Here is a 22,068-nt window from a genome sequence, read left to right as displayed (position 1 = left end):
AGCAGAGGAGAGATACAACTATATTTATCTTTTAAGAAGATTAATTCAGTGGCTATGTTTAGGACAAGGTGGCAGAGAGGCAAGAACAAAACAAAATACTATTGCTAAAGCTTAGTTAGGCACGAGATAATAAGGACTTAGAAAAAGGCAGTAAAAGTAAAATTGGAAAAGCTAAAGGTGAAAAACTTTTTGAACAGAAAATTAACAAGATTTGGAAATCAAGTTGGGTAAATCTTAAACTATTACACAGAAGACCCCTTTCCAAACAGATCAGAGAAGATATATATAGCTAGATAAAATTAATTTTTGGTTTCTGTGCCTGAATGAAATCTTAAACTATAGTGCAACATCAGAAAGTATTAATATACAGACATTTAGCTGGAAAATGAAATATACAAAATCACCTAGAATTCTAAATTATACAGAGATGAGGACAATATCAACCATTAGAGTCTTTGAAAATGACACTGTGAATATAGAGATGAACAGAGCCAAGTAAGCAAATGCAAAAGGGTGTTGACAAAAGCAATCGAAAGAGTTAAATCTCTGACATCCATCCACTAAGTAAGCTCCATTAGGACAGATAAATAAAATTAGAAATTATTTAACTGAAATTTGGCAGGATTTAAGCTTTTTTATTTAAGCTGTTCAAGACTAATTATGAGGGGGAAAATGTTGATTTAATATAAATTCAAAAATGAACTCTTACATATGCAAGAACCTCACTGAGAAGTTCACTTTACATCAGTGTGTAAATTATTGTTACAGTCTGCTTAAAAATGCTTTAAAAAAATAAACAGTTATGTTCTATTGGCTTGATTTTATAAATATACTTGCAGAAAGCATTTCTCTTTTTCAACCCAACTTATAAAAGATGTTGTATTTGCCATAAGAAATCGGTAGGGTGCTGCTATGGGAACAATATTTTAATGTCATTTTTAAAACACCAGTAGCTTCAAAGAACAATGAGGTAGAGAAAAGAGAGGGGAAGGAAAGATAATCCTAGTATTTCACAGTACAACCATTATAATCATACTGCAACAAAGCGGCATACACTATTTTTATTCTGTACTTCAGTGGGAAAGTATTAGGAGACACTCTAGGAGATAATAGGAGAGTATTAGCAAAAGCAAACTAATAGCAACTGTTTGAGGAAGAATAAACAGATATAATGAGGTCCTTCTCCCAAGAGTTAAAGAAAGGAAAGGATTCCCATGTGAGGTAAAAATACTAAAGGACCATCCCCAATCATAATCCTGGAAAACCCTCAGAATCAAAGTGTAAGTGTTCTTTCAACTCAAGCCTGGAGAAAATGGGGCAAGAGGAATCAACGAAGTAAGAATTGATAAGATGTAAGGCCTGAAAATGTTCCATACCTAAGTATAGATACCTAAGTTGTTTTTTCCCCTTAAATCTTAATTGGGTAATATGGGAAAATATGTTAAACTAGTGACTTAAGTTTATCTGTAGTAATAAATAACTATATTTTTGTTTACAGCAAATACACCGTATTTGAGTGGGAAAGGAAGAGCACTAAATACTTCCAAAATGAACCATGCCTGCAGAGAATTAGTCTTTAGACCCCAGTCAGACAGACTTAGGAGAAAAAAAGTCCACTGATTATGGTCCTTTTGCTATAAAGGATAATAAAGAATAAGAATATTTACCTCTATGTTCTGAAGAGTGACAATGGAATATATGGAATGGTTACCAACAATAATAATTTGCACTTGCATAGTTTCATAAAATCTACAAGGTACTCTCATAAGAGTTAAATTGGATACTTTTTTTTTCCCTTAAAGTATCAAGCTAGAAAAGATAACCATTATTAAGTGGTACATGTAAATAGTACTAAAAACCATATTATAAGTCAATAATACAATATGGAGTTTAAATAATATGAACTGTTCCATAAGTAGGAAAGGCAAAACCATATAAGATAGAATTATGTTATTTAAGAAAATCTCTCATGAGGGATATCAAAATATTTAAAAAGTCCCCTTAGGTACAAAAGATTCTCAGTTGAGCTATGATGACTACTAAATTGTTCTGTAATAGTAACTGACCACTAAGACCCTTGCCATCCCCTTCTTTCCACTGACTACCTTTTTGTTCCCCAACTTAGTATTACAGTGCTTTCCTCTCCTTTCCCCACTACTCATTCTTCAAAGCCCATCTTAACTATTTTCTTTTCTTTGAGATAACTTTTCTTCACTTTGAGATAACTTTTCTTCACTTTCAAAACACATCACTAACTGAACTATTCTTTCAAAATGTACTCGTTCATATCATTGCAGTACTAATTATACTCGAAAATGTGTCTTAACTCCCAAACCAACATACAAGGTCTAAAAGAAAGAACTGTGTTATGCGTACAATCTATTTACAGTCACCTTCACCATCCAGATCATCAGTCTCCTCTCCCTTCTTCTCTTCTTAGACGTCTCCAGGCATCTCAAAGTCAATGTTTAAAAAAAAAAAAAATCCCTCCCTCCCCTCTCCAACCTAGCCCTCTTGGATTCCTCTCTCAAAAAGACCATCATCATCTACTAAATTAGCTGGTTGAGCCAGAGAAATCTAGAAATTCCTGCCCCCAGCTCTCCCTCACCGCCCATATCCAATTCATCAGTTAGTATCAGTTTGGCTTCAAAAATATCTCTCAGTTTTTTCCATGTCTTTCTGTCTCCTCTAGGCTGTATTTCTGCAATAACTTTCTAACTACCTTCCCTATATCTTCTTCCTCTATCTCTATTCTCGTCTAGTGGAGATGTTCTGACAAGTGGTAATTTTAAAAAAACAAATCTGATCATGCCCAAAATGTTTCACATAGACTACACAGCTCCAAGCTGTGATCCTGCTAAAGGATCCTTCTCTCTCTCTTGGGCCGCCTTCACCCTCACTCACCATTCCAGGCACACTGGCATCCGCTGTACCCTCAAATGTGCCATGCCCCCTCACGTGTGTACACAATGTTCCCTCTACTCTGCCTAGTCAGTGCTTATTCACCCTTCAGGTCCCTGCACAAGCATGATTTCCTTTGGGAAATCCTTCCTGATGCCCTAACTTCAGCTAATATTCTTATTCTGCCATATGCTATTCCTTCACTCTTATCATATTTTGCAAATACCTGTTTCTGTAAACATCTGCTTATTAACTATCATCCCCAACAGACTTACAGTGCCTAGCACATAGAATAGCCAATATATACTTACTAAATGAACAACAGTAATAGAATCAAATATTTTAATGGACTCTATATACCAGACACTATGTTAAATCTTTCCATTAAAATGTGTCTTTAGCACTTAATGCAATGCCTAGATTATAAAAGGTACTCAAATATTTCATGAAAAATCAACTTAATTGAATAATTATTCATATAACTATTATTTCCATAACTTATTCATTAAATAATACATGGTTATGGGAATCAGAATGGATCCAAAATTTTGGATAATGAAAACAAGTAGTTCACAACGTTTAATTTTATATTTCAAATAATAATTTGCCCAAAAAGAAAGTTTAAAATCTTCTAGGACTGGGAAAACTTATCAGCCTTTAATTGTTGTTAATACTGTCAAAATAACAAATTCAAATGAATTGTTGCATTTACTCAATAATTTATTAAGAACCTACTTTGTCCCAAGCACTACACTAGACAGTCCAAGGATTCAAGACTGAATATATTAGACACCATCTTTTACCTAAATTTTATGAAGGCAGAATGAATCTGTACTAAAAATACTTTAAAAATGCTAATATATGAACAACAGCAACAAAAAAACCCCTCACAACAATGGGAATCTCAATTCCATAAAGCCCACTGGATTGTTAATTTTTGTTTTAGAGAAAAACAAAAGCATTTCAAATTATTAATTAGTAAGTTAGTTGAGCAATTGTTTATGTAAAAAAAAAAAATCCCTATGCTTCTGGGGAAATTCTGAGTATGAACCTACATACCACACATAACTGAATAGATAGGAAGACAGTCCCAGATAAGAAGAATAACAGATAAAACAAGTACAGGCAGTATTTGTGAAATCACAGCTACAGTCCTAGAAAAGACCTACTTTCAGCAAACGGTAGGAAAAAAGGCGGAAAATACATAAGACATAGGAAGAAACAAGGAAAGAAATAACAAACAGGATAAGCAATAGGAGAAAAAGAAAGTGAAGTGAAAAAATCAAATGATGGGATAAAAATATTACTAAGCATACTAATAAGCTTCACACTGTTTTGAATTCAAGGTGAGACTCTAGGGAACATCTAGAATCTCTTTTCAGAATCTCCTATTGAATTGTGAAGCCCACAAGTCCATCGATTCACATATACCACAGTATAGATTTAGCATAACAGAAAAAAAAGGTAAGTCAACACTACCCAAAACCACACACTGAGTATCAACTCAATTACCTGTTCCACAATTAGGTATGCACCTAATAACCTGATCAGCATTTAGACATTATAATAAAAATGTCTGATTCTTACATATTTAAATGTTATTTTATTAAAATCACTTTCTTCTTAATTTTTTAATAAAGTAAGGGATTATAATGATTTTTTAAAATATGCAAGTAAATAGGCTGTATCATCTATGAATTTCAGTTCAGGATAGTAAAGGGGACCAGAGACTATTATAAAAGGAAGGACTGGGTCATGTGGGGCTGAGAAGCACTGCTACACCATAAGTATCTAGGAGTGAAGTTACTGGGTAACAAGGTATGTGTATATTAACCTTATTCGATAAACAATTTTTTCCTCAGTGTTGCAGTGTAATAATCTACAATTCCACTAACACCATATGCTAGTTCCAGTATTCTACATCATTGCAAATACTTGATACTGTTAACAATCTGGAGAGCAAAAAAGTATATCTCATTGTGGTTTTATTTTATTTCTCTGATCATTAATATAGCTGAGCAGCACCTTTTTTACTTATTGGCCATTAATGTTTCAATTATTTTTTAAGTTCCTGTTTAACTCTTTAGCCTATTTTTCTATCAGATTAAAACTTTAACTAACTTTAAAAATTCTCTCTGAGGAGAAATAAAGTGAACACAATGCCAGCAACATCCAAAGACCAAAACAACAAATAAAGTTAAGCTTATTAATCAGATTATTTTAACACAAGGTGACAAAATTATCAAAAAGGCAGGAAATCCAGAAAGAGGAAAAAAAGCTTCTTTTTAAAAATCAGAACTTACTTATAGAAAAAAAGGTGACAAAACAGCTTGTATCCAAACTTCAGTTACTACTCTGCAAATAAGATTTTCAAATATCTTTTTCTTTTCTGATACTATTTTACTGTCAGGAATACCTAGCATTATATGACATCACTTATATGTGGAATCCAAAAAAAAAAGACAAATGAACTTATTTACAAAACAGAAACAGACTCACAGACATAGAAAACAAATTTATGATTACCAGGGGGAAACGGGGTGGGAAGGAATAAATTGAGAGTCAAGATTTGCATATACTACTATATATAAAATAGACACACAACAAGTTTATACTGCATAGCACAGGGAACTATATTCAGTATCTTATAGTAACCTATAATGAAAAAGAATATATGCTTGTATATGTATGACTGAAACATTATGCTGTACACCAGAAATTGACACATTATAAACTGACTATATTTTAATTAAAAAAAAAAAGAATACCTAGTGTTATCTTGGACAAACTGTAATCCTTTGGCAGTCATTCTGTTTTAAACACTAATTTCCTTCAAATATTTGAATACTGTTATTATCTAACAACATCACTGAAATCTACAAACTGTATAATTTCCAATTAATTAGAACATTCTTCTAAGAAAAATAGCCCTCGTTTGAAATTACTGAGCTGCCGAGTACACTAAGAAGCTTGTTAACCAACATCTATGTTTTATCGGTTTATCTCATTCTCATTATATAACTACTGATTATAATAAAATATAATTATGTGTTTTTGAACTATAATCTTAATCCTTTCAAAATGCAGTCTATTAGCTCCAGTTTGTTTCTGTTAAAGTTGTACTTCATCTTCACTGTCTACTGTTCTGATTGGTTTTTTTTTTAACATTTTTAAATCGAGTTTGTTCTGATTGGTTTTTGTTTGTTATTTAAGCCAAAGATCTATATTAAAACTGAACAGTTTATGTCACCAGGAAAAGTCAAATAAGGCCAAAGTAAGAGAATAGTAATATATATGAGGCTATGTCACTATGATAATCCACTGGTACTTGAAGTAACTGAACTCCTTTGCCCAGCTGTGCTAAATCCTCTGCTATGATGTGTTACTGTACCAAAATCCTAACTGAGGGCTTTCCCTGTTTGCGATCCCTATCACTTTAGATTACTGTGTCCGCTAGCTCTCTCCACTAACTCAAGACAGCTACTGATTGGCCAAGTGACTCCATTCCTCATTTTCCAGGTTACTACCTGAAACCCTACCAGCTGCCTTCCAGGTCCCCCAGCCTACTTTAATTCCCTCATTATCTGCTCCCTCTTCTTTTTCTCCCAGGTAAAGACCTAGCTCCCAATCCTCACTGCTTGGATAATACAATTTCTATTCCCAACTCTGGTTGCCATAAAACCACCTAACCTCTGACACTTTGGCTCATCTCCCCCAGGCTCTAGTCTCTAATGCCTTGAACCGCTGGCCAATGACCTGGTCCTAAAGAGCCAGTTCCCATTTAGAAAACTATAACAAGGCAAGATGGCACATAGGATTTTAACCCTGAATGTGTTTCTCCACAGAAACGTTACCAGTAGTCCTCAAGTACCGGAGTACCATAACTGAGCTACCCACAGGCCAAACAGGTTTTGGCTGAGTATCTGTGGACTGATCTGTTTCAGGTGGGTGCACACCTGCATCTGCTGCTATAGTATATTTTATACACAATTTAGCATTCAAAGACCATAACAAAGCAGCTGAATTTTTAAAAGATATTTACTGGCCTCCTATTTATTATTATTGATCTAAGCTAAGGCCACCCACAATCTGCTTTTCCATCACAATAATAAATTCAACTTAAAAGAAAGGAAGAAAGCTAACTTTCAGTGGGAACTGATTATGAGCCAAAAGGCTTACATACTTTAATATACCCTTACTACAATTCTGTGAGATCAGGTACTATTAATCCAATTTTAGACACAAAGAAACTAAAGTTCACAGAAATCAGATACATTGATAGCTAGTTTATATGATTAATAAATTTTATTAGGCCAAAAAAGAAAAAAAGGTATTTCACAGACTGAAAAAGATGGTTTAATTCTAAATCCGGATAAATCAGAGTAAGTAGTCTGAAAGATGAACTAGAAATAAAAGTGGAAATTAGCCATATTTTAACCCAAGAGCTTAGATGCAGTATATACTACTAACACATATACAAAGGTCGGACTCTCTGCTCCTACAGGCAACCCCTCCCTCCTAAGAACTTATATGATTTTTTTTTTAATTTGGGGGGAGATAATTATGCTTATTTATTCATTTATTTTAGTGGAGGTACTGGGGATTGAACCCAGGACCTTGTGCATGCTAAGCATGTGCTCTACCACTGAGATATGCCCTCCCCCCTAGAACATCTATGATTCTTGAACATGTTTGGAAAGAAGTGCTTTGTCAAAATATTTCATGAGATTTAGTCAGGGTTATAGGTGAATCTGAGAATGACCTGGAACACAAGCAAATTAAGAGGCTCAGGGATTTTGAGAATCTGGGCAGTCTGTGGATTACTGCATGGCCTGCTTCCCAGACGATGCCAGCCCTCAAAGCAAACTAGATATTACCTGATTCCCTCTGAAAACAGCTTCATTTCTATATCTACCTAGAAAATGGGTCCTGGTACTATCAGCAACTTGCCCAAGATATAGAGGACTAATGAAAAAGTCCAGATACAACCCCAAGTCTATCTGAATCCAAAGTACGTACTCTCTCCCAATTTACAATTTGAAATCTAAGGCATACTTTTTAAAATAAATACTTTGTGTTCCCATTTCAACTTCTTATTTTGAGTCTAGAATTACCAAGTTAACATTAAATTCTATAATTTAGTATTTCCTATAATAATACACTTTAAAAATTAAATGCATAGATGCTTAAAAATAATTTACTTTGACCACAGTGAAAACAATTTCAACTAAAAATTATACTTATTTTTACTAGAGTTTAAATAGAAAAAACTTATTATCAATAATATTGATAAAAACAACCATTTACTATGCATTTATTTTCAGGCTCTGAGCAAAGCCCTTTGCATACTATTATCAGATTTATTTTCAGTTCTTTACTCTGTTATATCACCAGCATAATTTTTGCTTTAATAATATTCAAGAGAAAAATAAACAACACTAAAAATAGGGAATTAATAGTCAACTAAATCTAATCTAATTAGAGCAGGAATATGAAATTGATCATTTTTATATTTTTAGGAGGACTGAATTAACTTCACTGATTTACTTACTAGGGAGGGATATACTGATACAGCAGAAAGCCAACTCTCCAATGATAACCCAACAACTCTTTGCAGAGAGAAAAGCTGCAGCAAGCACCAGTGACTAAAAGTACTAATTCCAGCCAACTAGTCTATTCCCATAGAGCTGGAGAAGAGAGAGAGGTGAGGGAGTTATCAGGTACATCTATGGCTAGTGCTATCTTCCCTTACGGTAACACACATACAAATACACACACACAATGAAGTGGTGGCCAAATCTGGTATTGTCTCTTCACACACACACACACAAATAATAATAATGTTTAAGAGACTGATAACCTAACATACATAGTAAGGTAGACAGATACACCACAGGACCCAAGAATTTCTTGGCTGGCTGACTCCTTTTCCCCACCTCCTTGTTCCTTTTCAGCTTTTAAAAGGATTTATTTTCCATCCTATGATCACTCCTCCCTATGTGCTGACCCTGTATCCATTTCCCACATTTATCCTAAAATAATTCAAAACCCCATCCCTTCCTTATACAAGATTTCATTTTTCATAATGAGTCAGCAAGAATATAGTTAAATGCCAAGGAAACTAAATATATTATATTCATGAGACAAGTAGTAACAATCACTACCCAATGCAAGGAAAAAAACACAAAGAGAAAAAAAATCTATGCTGAGTCTTCAATCCCAAAAGTAAGCTTCTGCTTGTTTTTAAGGCTAACACAAGGATCACACCAAAGAACAGATTTTGCTCAAAGGCAATTTCACACATGTTTAATTTAGTGCAAGTCTCCCAAATCATGCCAAAGTTTTTATGAAAATAATTATTACAGATCATGTTAAAAGTCTACTGAAAGAAGAAAACTTTCTCTACCTTTAGTAGTTCTCACAGAAATCTTAGTACTATATTCTGATTTTTGTCCCTGTGAGAGAAAGGGTAAATTACCTGAATCACAGATCTACTTCCACAAAGATACACTTTTATAAAGTTGGACACATATTTAAGTAAAAAATTGCAATCAGTGCAATATAAAAGTAATTGAGATATAATTATATGATCTTAAGGAGAATAAACAGATATTTCTGAACTTTCAATTCAGGAAATTTAACAAAATAGTTTTATGGTTGATAAAAATAAATAAATTAGTAAGAATTAAAGTCTTGCTCATAGACATTTTAAAGTTCTCAAGGAACCCACAGCAAACATACATTTCATCATTTCCGTTTCATAAATTTTAAAAAACAAAGGTTTATTTCTTGAAGACAAGGGAAAGTTCCAAGCATTCCACTGAAGTTTACACAGCAGCCTGCTGTACCACCATGGGGGCAAAAGAAGAAAAAATAGTAGCAAATAGTCTTTTACCTGCCACTCCATCCTGTCTGCTCTGTGCTATGCAGAAAAACTGCAAGTGACAGTCCATTACAGATGATCCCACCTGTCACCATGGGAGCATCAGTGCTGGGATGCTGGTGGATGCGTACACTGGGCAAAACTGAGAGAGGTGACTGAGGAAGTGGCTTCTCAGCAAGGCAAGCCAGCACTGAGGAAGACAGCAGTCTCCTCCCTCCTCAACCCATGCCCTCTGCCCTCCTTTCCTTGACTAATTTTCCTTTCAGTCTGTCTTCACTTTTTTGGGGACCATCTCAATTTTCTGAAGAGTACTCAGGAGTTATATCTCACAGTCTTTCTTATATCCCACAGAACCTAGCAGGATGATTATTTTGATAGGTAAAAATTTACCTTTGTGTTACCCCAGATGAAATTACACTTTATAAAAAATTAATGGATCCCCCCAACTCTTGTGGGAAAAATCCTCTATTTCTACAAAGAAAAAGGTCTAGAAGACTATACACAAACATCAGTAGTGATTGTTTCTAAGTGTTAGTGTTAACAGATTCTCTAAAAATCCTTTTTCCACATTATCTGAGAATTTTATAATAAACATATTTGAATTATATAATCAGGAGACAAATTAATGGGATCTGAATGAATGGTGTTGACCACATTTCCAACCTGGCAATCTTATGATAACCCAGGACACAAAGGTAAAGAACTTTACATTAGAACTCCCCCATAATCTCAGGCTAAAAATGCTAATATTCACATGTTCCTAATACGTTCATCACCAAGAATTACTCCCCGTTATGGCATGTTGTAAACTGTAAAGTACTGTACAAAGGTATGAGGTACAATTTACCTTCGATCAACAAGATTCAAATGAAATTAAAATGTGAAATGACTTTCTTTGTTAGAGAGACTTGAGGTGGTAATGCATTTTAGTTCTTAAACTTCCTCCCATTCTGTACACATTCTTCCAAGTTAATTCCATGGTTAAAATTCTCTGATTTCTCTTCTCAGCATCCAATGCTCCCAGAAGTCCTGCAGTCATAGTCCCCCCATTTTAGAGTAATGACTGAAATGTTCCCTAACTTTCTCCACATCAAAGGCCTCCTACTGATGTGCACCTGTACAAACTAGAAAATGCCAGGAGGTAGAAAATATTATGGGATATAGAAGGGAAAAGGCAAAGAACAAGCTCTAACTGCTTTTTAATATATGGCTTTGTCTACACAGCCGCCAAGCTATCAGTCCCTCCTAACCTCTTTCTCAACCACCTTACGTTCTCTGTCCTTCTACCACGTCAACCAGAAAAACTCCAATTCTCCCGTCTTACACTGGGCTGCTAATGAAGAAAACAGTACAACCATGCAGACTGGTGCCATGACTGGTCTCCCACTTTAGGTGGACTACAACACTTCCATAACTTTATCTTTGATCAGCAAATTTTCACATAGCCTTCATCAATAACTTAAAACACTCACCACTTAACATTCACACACACAAAAACAGGCACACAAGAATGTAACTATCTCATCACCTCCCTAGCAAAATGACATGTGTTGACATCATCCTTTCTTCTGTCACTGCAGTTTCAGAGGATGAACTATCTGCTCCATTTCCTATTCAAGGCCAATCCCTCCCACTGTGCTTATGATCCCTTGATTCTTACAAATTCCTCTCTTACACTCCATTGATCCACTAATAACCCCATATACCTTTATTGATCTTCCCCTAAATTTCTTGAGGTATAAGTGATTACCACTTATGAGTTTTAATATAGATAAAAATCCATAAAACCATCACGATAATCACAATGAGATAGACTTATATCACCTCCAAGAGACTCCTCATGTTCCTTTGTAATACATCCCTGTTTCCATAACCATCCTCACACAGTCACTGATCTACTGTCTGCCACTATAGATTAGTTTTTTTTTCTAGAAAAGAATGTTCTATAAATGGAATTGAGTACTAAAGATTGTAAACATGCCCATATGCAAAGCCTTGGCTATGTTCAGGAAATATCTGAAAAGGCTCTAATCTTCATCCTCTTAATGCCATATTAACAGGACTTGAAGGCTAAAGCAGAGTTTCAAATTAAACAACAAGTGAGATACCACTACACACCAATTAGAATGGCTAAATCCAGAATAGTGACAATAAAAAATGCTGACGAGGATATGGAACAACAAGTACTCTCATCCATTGGTGGTGAGAATGCAAAATAGTACAGCCACTTTGGAAGACAGTTTGGCAGTTTCTCACAAAACTAACATACTCTTACCATATAATCCAGCAACTGTGCTCCTTGATATTTACCCAAAGGAACTGAAAAGTTATGTCCACACAAAAGCCTACATACAATGTTTACAGCAGCTCTACTCATAATTGCCAAAACTTGGAAGCAACCAAGATGTACTTTAGGAAAAACATATAAACAAACTGTAGTACATCCAGACAACAGAATACTATTCAGGGCTAAAAAGAAATGCACTATCAAGCCATGAAAGATATGGGGGAATCTTAAATGAATTACTTAAATTACTAAGTGACAGAAGCCAATCTGAAAATGCTACATACTGTACGATTCCAACTATATGACTGGGAAAGGCAACACTATGTAAATAGTAAAGAGATCTGTGATTATCAGGGAGTGGGGCAGAGGGAGTTAAGATGAATAGATGGGGCACAGAGGATTTTTAGGGGAGTGGAACTACTCTGTATACCATAATGGTGGATCCATGTCATTATACATTTGTCCAAACCCATAAAATATACAACACAAAGAGTGACCCCTAATGTAAACTATGGACTTTGGGTGTCAACATCAATTGTAACAAATGTACCACTTTGGTGGAGGATGCTGATAATGGGTTAGGCTATGCATGTGCTGGGGTAGGGAATGTATGGGAAATCTCTAGAACTTTCACTCAATTTTGCTGTAAACTTTAAACTGCTCTAAAAAATAAAGTCTGTTCCAAAAAACCACATAGTAATTTTGGAGTTTAAAAGTACAATAACTAAAAATGAGAATTTCACTAGAGGGGGGCTTAGCAGCATATCTGAGCTGGCAGAAGAAAGAACCAGCAAACTTGAAGACAGGCAATTGAAAGTATCCTGCCTGAGCAATAAATAGAAAAAGAAAATTAGGAAAAATTAACAGAACCTTGGTGTCCTGTGAAATACCACCAAGCCTATAAACATACACTTAACAGGAGTCTCAGGAGGACAGGGAAGAAAGGAGCAGAAGGAATATATGATGAAATAATGGCTGAAAACTTCCCAAATTTGATGAAAAATGTTAAATGTACATCCAACAAATTCAATGAACTCTAAGTAGGAGCCACACCTACACACATCATAGTCAAACTTTCAAAAGACAAAGACAAAAAAAGAATCTTGAAAGTAGCAAGAAAAGTAACTCCTCATGTTCAAGAGAATCTCATAGATTAACAACTGACTTCTCATCAGAAACCATGGAGGCTAGAAGGCAATGAGATAACATAGTCAAGATGACGAAATAAAAAGACTGTTGTCCAAGAATTCTATACCCAGCAAAACTATCTCACAAAAAACAAAGGAGAAACCGGTGATAAACGTAAAAAAGAAGAAATTAAGACATTCTCAATAGACACTGAGAAAATTCATTCCTAGAAGATCTGCTCTATTAAAAAAATAAAAAAGTGAGACTTTCAGTTAAAATGAAAGGATGATAGAATAACCCATATCTATACAAAAAATAAAGAGCACTGATAAAGATAAAAGCATGGGTAAATAGAAAAGATAGCATATATGTATTTTTGTTTTTAAACTCTTTTTTCTCCTATGTGATTTAAAAGATAACTGCATAAAGCAATAATTAAAAAATCGTGTTTGTAGCCTTATAATGTCCAAAGATGTATGCATTTAGCCAATATGCAATAATACACACGCTAAACTTCTGTCAAAACCCCTACCATGTTAGAGATAAGTCATTCATGTAATGTTGAAAAACTATTCAATCTAGAAACTGCAAACTTTCTAAAGTTCTATTAGGCAAACCTTCAATAAAAATATGAAGACTGAATGACTTTAATAAGAGTTAAGCTTTTCCAGCTTCTACATAGCAAAAGAAACAATCAACAAAATGAAAAGGCAACCTACAGAATAGGAGAAGATATTTGCAAACCATTTATCTGATAAATAATTAATATCCAAATATATCAGGAACACATGCAACTTGATAGCAAAAATCATCATCATCATCCAATTTAAAAATGGGCAGAGGGACCGAATAGGTATTTTTCCAAAGAAGATACACATGGGCAGCAGGCATATGAAAAGGTGCTCAACATCACTAATCATCAAGAGAATGCAAATCAAAATCACAACATGCAACCTCACACCTGTGAAAATGGCTATCATCATAAAGAGAGGAGATAACAAATGCTGGTGGGGATGCTGAGAAAAGTGAACCTATGGATTCCCCAGAAGATAGAGGTCTGTATTTCAAAAAGAACATCTAGAATTGGGTTTTCACTTCCTATTAGTCAATACCTTAAATTTCAGCCATTAAACCCAGTTAACTCATGGAAGCTGAATTAATGCTATACTAAATTATAGTTCTCTAAAAGAGCAAAACTGTACACCAATGATATTCATGGTGGTTGAAATAATAATGTTTGAGAATTTTAAGGAGTTAAAAATCACTTATCAAAAGTTAAAAGGGTATTACAAACACCAATTTATAATTAATGGAGAACTGCCAAATTGAAATTTTTAAACAATAAATTTATATTCTTAAAAAAACTTAGGATCATATAGAACTTTTTTGTTCTGTTTATTTACAAATTTATTCAACAAACATTTCTGGGGCACCCGCTATGTGCCAGGCACCACACTAGGAACTAGGGCTAAAAAGACAAGGTCCCTGGCCCTCAAAGGCTGCATAGTCTAGTGAGAAGCTCCCATTCTGAGGTCAAAGAATTTATGACTACAATGGACCTTTAGTTCCCTTATTTCACAAGTAAGGAAACTGAGACTCATGGCTAATTTAGCCACTAAGGCAAACAGACACTCAGGCCTACAGAAATTCTGCCTCATGTGTTCTTTGCACCACTCTTTTTCTTACGATTGAGAGTGATGATGGAGTGCTTCCATGTGAGTGAAGCAGAAATATGGAATTGTGGGCAATATATGTAATAGTTACCAAATTAGAGACAAAAATACCTAGTGGTAATGGACAAAATAATATTTAACAATTTAGAGACAGAAATCCATAATGGAGATCTGAAATTGTAATAAAGCCCCAATAAGAAACTAAAACACTAAAATAAAAAACTGAGGAACTAAAATTCGGTAATATAATATTATGGCCTCTAAGCCATAATTATGACTTTTGTCTCTGTTTACTGATCTGTAAAATGAGGATATTAAAAGTATTTATTTCATATGATTGCTGTAAAAATTAAATTAATTAATACTTAAAAGCACTTAGTAAGCCTGGTACCCAGTAAATACTCAGTAAATGTTAAGTATTCTTATGGACAATCATTTCTTAAATGTACAAGTATGTCATATAAAGACAAAAGAAGGAATGATTTTTCTTTAAGGAATTATCCTATAATTATGATGGTCTTATTTTTCTAGCAACTAGTAAAATGTAACACTAAAACATGTACTTCAGAAAAAATATTTAATACACATAGTAGCTAACAATATCACCCCCTTCTCCATAAGGACATATCAGTCCTAAAATTACAGGAATGATAGACATTCATTAAATTACTGATTGAAATTATTATACTCAGTCATAATTTAAATTAGTTTATCACTTAACTCAGTATTCCTAAGATTATAAATCCTAATTATCATTAGAAGAATGTTCATAAATGACTTTCAAGTAGTTAAAAAGTTTATGCCGCTCTTCTCACCTTATATAAAATACCCTTAAACTAATTAACATCTTCAAATAACCATGCTTTGTATATACCAATGAGATGTTTATATTAATATCAATCATCATTCAATATCAATAACAAAATAAATAACATATTTATATCCACTTACTGCAATCTCTCTGCAGGCCGACATGGATATTCCTGTGCCTTCAATTTGCTTCAATGCATATTCCTTTTCATCTTTTCTGCATATGAAGAAAAAAAATTATTTTTTCTACACATTTTCAGATTCAAAATTATAACTACAAAAACAATGAAAATGCATTAGTCTCTCAGTGATATGTAAGCATTCTCACTATGCATGCATTGCTTACTATTCCTGATATTTCAATTACAGAAATGTGAAATACCAAAAGAAATCCATGTCACAATGAAAACACTAGACACAGCCAAAACATAAAATTCAAAATTGAAACAGAACAAGATACTAAACACAGCACTAATTTTGAAAAGTAAACAAGCATAAATATAAACTCAAGCATATTGCAAGATAATTCTACTGTCTTAATTATCTGGAGTCTATGAAAGCATTCTGTTATAAGCATTAACTTAAAAATAAATGACAGATGTAAACTTCTATATTTGTTTAAAGTAATCTCATAGTACAAGAACCACTTAATACGATAGGGGAGTTATAGAGGAATATTGACCACTAAGCCACCCTAGTTCTCACCTAGGATAGAGGACATTCAAAAGTCCCAAGACCTCAGTCAAAAGCCTTGGAAAGACTTCAAAACTCTAGCCACCAACACCTCATTCTCAAGAACTCTAGGAAAACCCAGTGAATTTTCCAATTAATAGAGGTAGACTTAGGAATTCTGGGAAACCCCAATAGTTCCCAGGGTGCATAAACCAAGAGAAGACAGCAGCTCAATAATGGTGACACAGCCCATAAAAATAGTAATAGTATCAGAAGAGTGGTGAGTGCAACACAGTATCCTCAGGGTACTGACCCCAGAACCAGCCACACCAAGGCCCCAGCTGAATGTCACAAGTGTGGTTCACATCACTGGTTATTCTGACAAGAGGAGTCTAATCCATATCCTCTGGTGAGTTTTGCCTTTTGATTATATTATAGCCTCAACAAGGTAACACCGTGTCATGGTGGCTTTGACAAGTGGGAGTACCTGAGTAGCGCCACAACTGTCCTATTAACTTATTCCTCTCTTTCCCCATTCTGTGCTTGCTAGCAGATAACACAGTTTTAGAGGTTACTCATAACATGTATTTTAAAACATCATTTTATGTACATTTTGAAGATTTTCACAATAATCTATGTTTTGGGCAAATAATTGAGTTATGGTTACTTTTTTTACAGTCTGAAAATTATAACCATCTTTTTCTTCCAATATATGGCATTTAGGAAATAATTAAGTAGTATTTTGATAAACAGAAAACATACCAGAATTGTCAACATGATAGACTGTTATGTAATTTTTAAAATGACAGTTATGAAAGTCATTAGAAACCTAGAAAATGTTTACCGTATATTGGTGAGAAAATACATAAATTATACCGTGTAAAAATATACATACACTTAGACATAATGTTGAAAGTGATAAAAGTGAAAAACAGCTGTGTTAAGAAGTAGAAAGTTATGTTAACTAACTTTAGTGCTAATATTATATTGTCTTTTAAATTACAATTAGAGGTAAAAAGAAAAAAACCAAAATAATTTGATATGCTGAAAACTGTCACCTATTAAAATAACCTTTAGTGTTTTCAAAAAAAGAGGACACTAATGAACTTATTTACAAAACAGAAACAGACTCACAGACATAGAAAACAAACTTACGGTTACTAGGGGAAAAGGGGTGGGAAGAGATAAATTGGAAGTTTGAGATTTGCAAATATTAACTAATGTATATAAAATAGATAAAAACCAAATTTCTTCTGTATAGCACACAGAACTATATTCAATACCTTGTAGTAACCTATCATGAAAAAGAATATGAAAATGAATATATAACTGATACATTATAGCTGACTATACTTCAATTTTTAAAAATTAAATAAATAGTAAGTCATATCTTTGGCATATTTTAAAGAGAAAAGTCAAAAATATGGAAAGCTTTAAGTGATCCTTTTTCCCTTTTTCTCCATCCTATTTCCTCCAAAGATAAAACTAGACTTTTCTCAGACCACCCAGAGCCACTAAGAAGTACAAGTACAAATATTCCCCCCTACCTTAAATGTATGTGTGGGTACATGTGTGAGAGAATTTGTGCCTAAGATGTTTAACACAATGCTTACAACATAAATTTCATGCAATTAATAATTAACTACCAGGTACCTATTACTAAATACTTAATTGAATAAATTCTTAAAATTATATGAGCTTTCTGACAAAAGTATCATATGAAATTGTAATTTTCTTTTAAAAAGAAATATTTCAATCCCCAGATCCTAAATGAAGTGCTCCAGAAGCTCATGTAATTGCATAGTTTTATTTTTAATACTGTAAAGAATATTACACAATCTGGATAGGTTATTGTTGCTATGGAAACTATAAGATTTTTGCAGTAAGTCAAAAAGTACAAAATTAACACATCACATTAATGACTTTGAATTTCACATGCAGGCTGTCAAAGGAATTTGAAAGCTTAAGCAGAATAGACTGAAGCATAGGCCTCTTATTCTGAATTATATGGATAAGATCTAGGAACAAGCCCAGTAATCATTTCACTTAATAAGTTCAAATATAACTTCCATCTGCTAAATTAATAAAATACTCAAAGATCTGCAAACTTAAGACTTATCTGCAGCTTTTGCATTGAGAATGAAAGTGCGTATATCATTACCATTTCTCTTGTATATTAACTGTCAGATGATAAGTGACAAAGTGGCACCTCTGAGGTTCACCATATGAAGAGGTGGCAGAATCCCTGAGGGCATACGGACTCACTTTCACCCCTGTACTCTGTCAATGCCAATCTTTGGTCAGATGCCAATACCTTAGTTGTGAAAACTAAAGTTCGTCCTTTCCCACAATACCCACAAATATTTCAGTGACTAGCACATGGGGCAAAGAAGCTTCATTGCTCTCAATCCCCGTGAATGCCCCTCTCCTGGAGTTCCTCCAAGTAGTAGTGACAGTTCATACCCCACAGCTTATATGTGTCACGCACACGTAATATTAAGAATCATAAAGGTATCATTTGTTCTTTCACATGACAAGGCTGAAAAGCAGGTGAACCTGGCCTCCATCGCATTGATAGCCTGGCTTTTAGAGGCAGCTCAGTTCTTTCTTAAAACTATTTTTTTCTAAGTTACTTTTAATTCTAAATAAAAGTAGTTTATAATTTACTGTAATAAAGACAGATAAAGCAATTCCAAAGCCTTCAGGGAAACTGCTTTCTAAATTTTAGCATATATTAGATCCTACAGTTAGAGCAACTGCACATTGAAAACAATCAAAGTTTTCTAAATAAATGCAGGTGAATTAAAAATAAATTTATAGTATAAACATGCATTTTTTAATATAGAATGTTCTAAATTTAAAGGCATGTCTCCTACACATCTGTAATAAGTATCAAAAACATGCCAGCTTCCCTCTCAGCATTCATTTTAAAAAAACAATTGTTCAGTGGGAACATTATGTAACAACAAAATAGAAAAATTAATTTGGCAGAGACTGTGATGCTATTACTTTTTCTATCTGAGACACTATGTTCTGGAAAACTCTTGATGCAAGCAATTCTATAGATAGTAGAAAAATAAGAAGCACATATTTGTGAAAATTGTAGAAATCATAGCCTTAAAATGAAAGCTTTACCCTAGGCAGAAAACTATGCTCAATGGTGGAATTTAAATGTAATTCAGAGAAGAATTTCTCAAACCTGAAGAAGCAGGTTCAGTAGTAATATCTCTTGAATGAACTATTAGAAACTGGTTTAATGAAAACAGTAGTATTATACCTTTCAATAATGTCCAAACTTGGTAACCAGATTCCATCACTTTGAGCAAGGTGAAGCAACATTAAGCAGCCTATATGCACAAGTGTAGTTAAGATCTGGCCAAAACCCCATTTGTTATAATTAGACAGGCCGAAGGCTTTTTGGCTTCTATAAATACTACTACCAGGTGTCCATATAAGCCCTGGGCCATCTTTGGTCCCAAGAACCTATGACAGACAAAAAATTCATAAGAGTCTTTTGAGAAAAAATGAAGGAATTCAAGCTCAAGCAAGGCTGAGGGGAAATTTTTAGTCTTCAAATTAATAGGGTTAAAATTGTTTTTTGTTTCTAAGGAAATCATAAGAGCCTTATTATTTTATTTTACATTAAACAACAACCACAGAGTCAATATTATGTCCCAACACCGTGCCAAACTCTGAGGATGAACCAAATTAGAGACTAGCTGCCCTAGATATCATGGAGTTTACGATCCACCTGCAAAGAGATTCTGGGTGAGTGGGAAATAAAAACAGATTAAGTCTGATACAATTCCCTCTGCACCCAAGAGGTATGCCAAACGGTCACAGAAAGAATGAGATTAATATTTCTTTTCAGAGCTTTAAGGAGATAACTACATAGTGATGCCTTTAATTTAGGAGGTCCCCAGGCAGAGAAGGGACGAGAGGGTCAGAGAATTCCAGGCAGAAGTTGGGCATGAGAGAAATAACAGAGGTATATCCAGGAGACCACTGGTATTCAGTATGGCTGGAAGCTGAAGGCATGATGACAAGGGGCAAGAGATGAGGTTAGAAAAGTAAAGGGAAGGGACCACATGAGTTCTGCAAAGAAATTTGTACTAGATATGTAAACAGTGTGGAACAAAAGGTTTTGAGAACAGAGAAGATACATAACAGATCTTTGCTCAGAAAGATAAATGTAGTAACTACAAACTGGTGGCAGAGCAAGTATCTGGTAGGCTGCACAAATGTCCAAGTAAGAGAGGATGAGGACTAAATTAAAATGGGCAGAGGAGAACAAATATGGACTCAAAAGACATTCCTGAGTCAGAACTGATAGAATTCAGTAACTAATTTGATTCTATAGGTGAAGGAAAGAAGACTCTGAAGATAGGTGAAGCTTCTGCTTTGTTGAATTGTGCCAATAATAATGATTAAACAGAAAAACGATGACATGAATAAATGGAGATCAGGAAATACAAGATTTTATCCTAAAGGCAATGAAAGTTATGTGTTAAGATTCATCTTATTAGGAAGGACTGAGATTAGAGGTGTGAAAACAATCTGGAGGTTACTGCACTGTAAGTGTGAGAGGTAAGACCCTGGATTAGTCTAACAGAATGTTAGCTCCAAAAGGGGCTTACAACAATCCTGTTACAACCTCCTAAGGAAGATGAGGAAGCTAGACCAGTAGCCAGAAGCAGAGCTGGGATGAAATCTTCCAATATTCTCCATTACAGAATGGTAACAGTAAGATTGGAGAAAAGAAGGAATAATTGCGACAGTCACTTTAAATGAGGAATTGGCAGGACCAAATGCATAAATCATGAAAATTAAGAAGGCTAAATCAAGGGTAAGTCTGGAGTTCTGAGCTTGGTTGATGGGGAGGATAATACCATTGAGAACAAGACCCAGGTCTGATCTCAGAAGGTTCTTCAGCTCATAAATGATTCTTTCAGACAGAAAGAAACTCCAACCAAAAATGAAAATATCTGGGAAGTCAAAACTAAGATGCCCTAAAGATGTTACTAGACATTGTGGTGATCATTTCACAATATATACAAATATCGAATCACTGTGTTTTACACCTGAAACTAATATAATGTTATATGTTGATTATACTTCAATTTAAAAAAAAAAAAAAAAAGATGTTTACTGAGGGCCTGCCACAGGAGTCTCAGATTTAAAGGACCTGAGCCTACAGACATGATGCTGGATTGAAGGAAGCAGCACATAGGTAACTTTTTTGGTGCCCAGGAAAGAAGCTGAGGCAACAAGGGAAGAAGGGAAGAAAAGAAGACAGAACAATTTCTGAATACTTCTCTCTCACAAACAATTCTATGAATTCATCCTTTAAATTTTCTTTTCTAAACTTTCAGAGTAGAATTCAAATTAATGAAATCATCAGAAATATAGTATTCAAAGATGGTACAGAATGACTAGCTACAGTTTTTATTACTAGATGTTACCAATAAGATAATACTCAAACACTGTGAAACACTATGACACTTGAGTCTTGCCAACAATTGTTTTAAGTACACTGCTATAAATCAGTGTTATGTCTCTTTCCATTAATATGTGACAATTTGGCTTAGCAGACTAAGAGGCTTCCATATCACACAGAAAAATAAGAATAAAACAATATGGAATAAAAATTTGGAAAAACAAAAACAAAAAATATTATTTAGTTTTACATTGGTAATTCTGAATTATTCAATATC

At 34.2% G+C, this 22,068-nt stretch overlaps 1 protein-coding gene across 5 annotated transcripts in view; it reads right to left on the bottom strand.

Annotated features, from left to right (window-relative positions):
• Positions 1–22,068, bottom strand: part of CDK19 (cyclin dependent kinase 19) — a 136,206-nt gene that overhangs the window by 70,721 nt on the left and 43,417 nt on the right. For all 5 annotated transcript variants that reach the window (XM_010989585.3, XM_064486779.1, XM_031456159.2 and 2 more), the window contains one exon: positions 15,824–15,899. In XM_010989585.3, the coding sequence (XP_010987887.1) occupies positions 15,824–15,899 (76 nt within the window). Of the gene's footprint in view, positions 1–15,823; positions 15,900–22,068 lie in introns of those variants that run through there.

This window comes from Camelus dromedarius, chromosome 6, assembly GCF_036321535.1.
Source record: "Camelus dromedarius isolate mCamDro1 chromosome 6, mCamDro1.pat, whole genome shotgun sequence".
Taxonomy (NCBI): domain Eukaryota; kingdom Metazoa; phylum Chordata; class Mammalia; order Artiodactyla; family Camelidae; genus Camelus; species Camelus dromedarius.
This window is presented reverse-complemented; position numbering and strand designations above follow the sequence as displayed.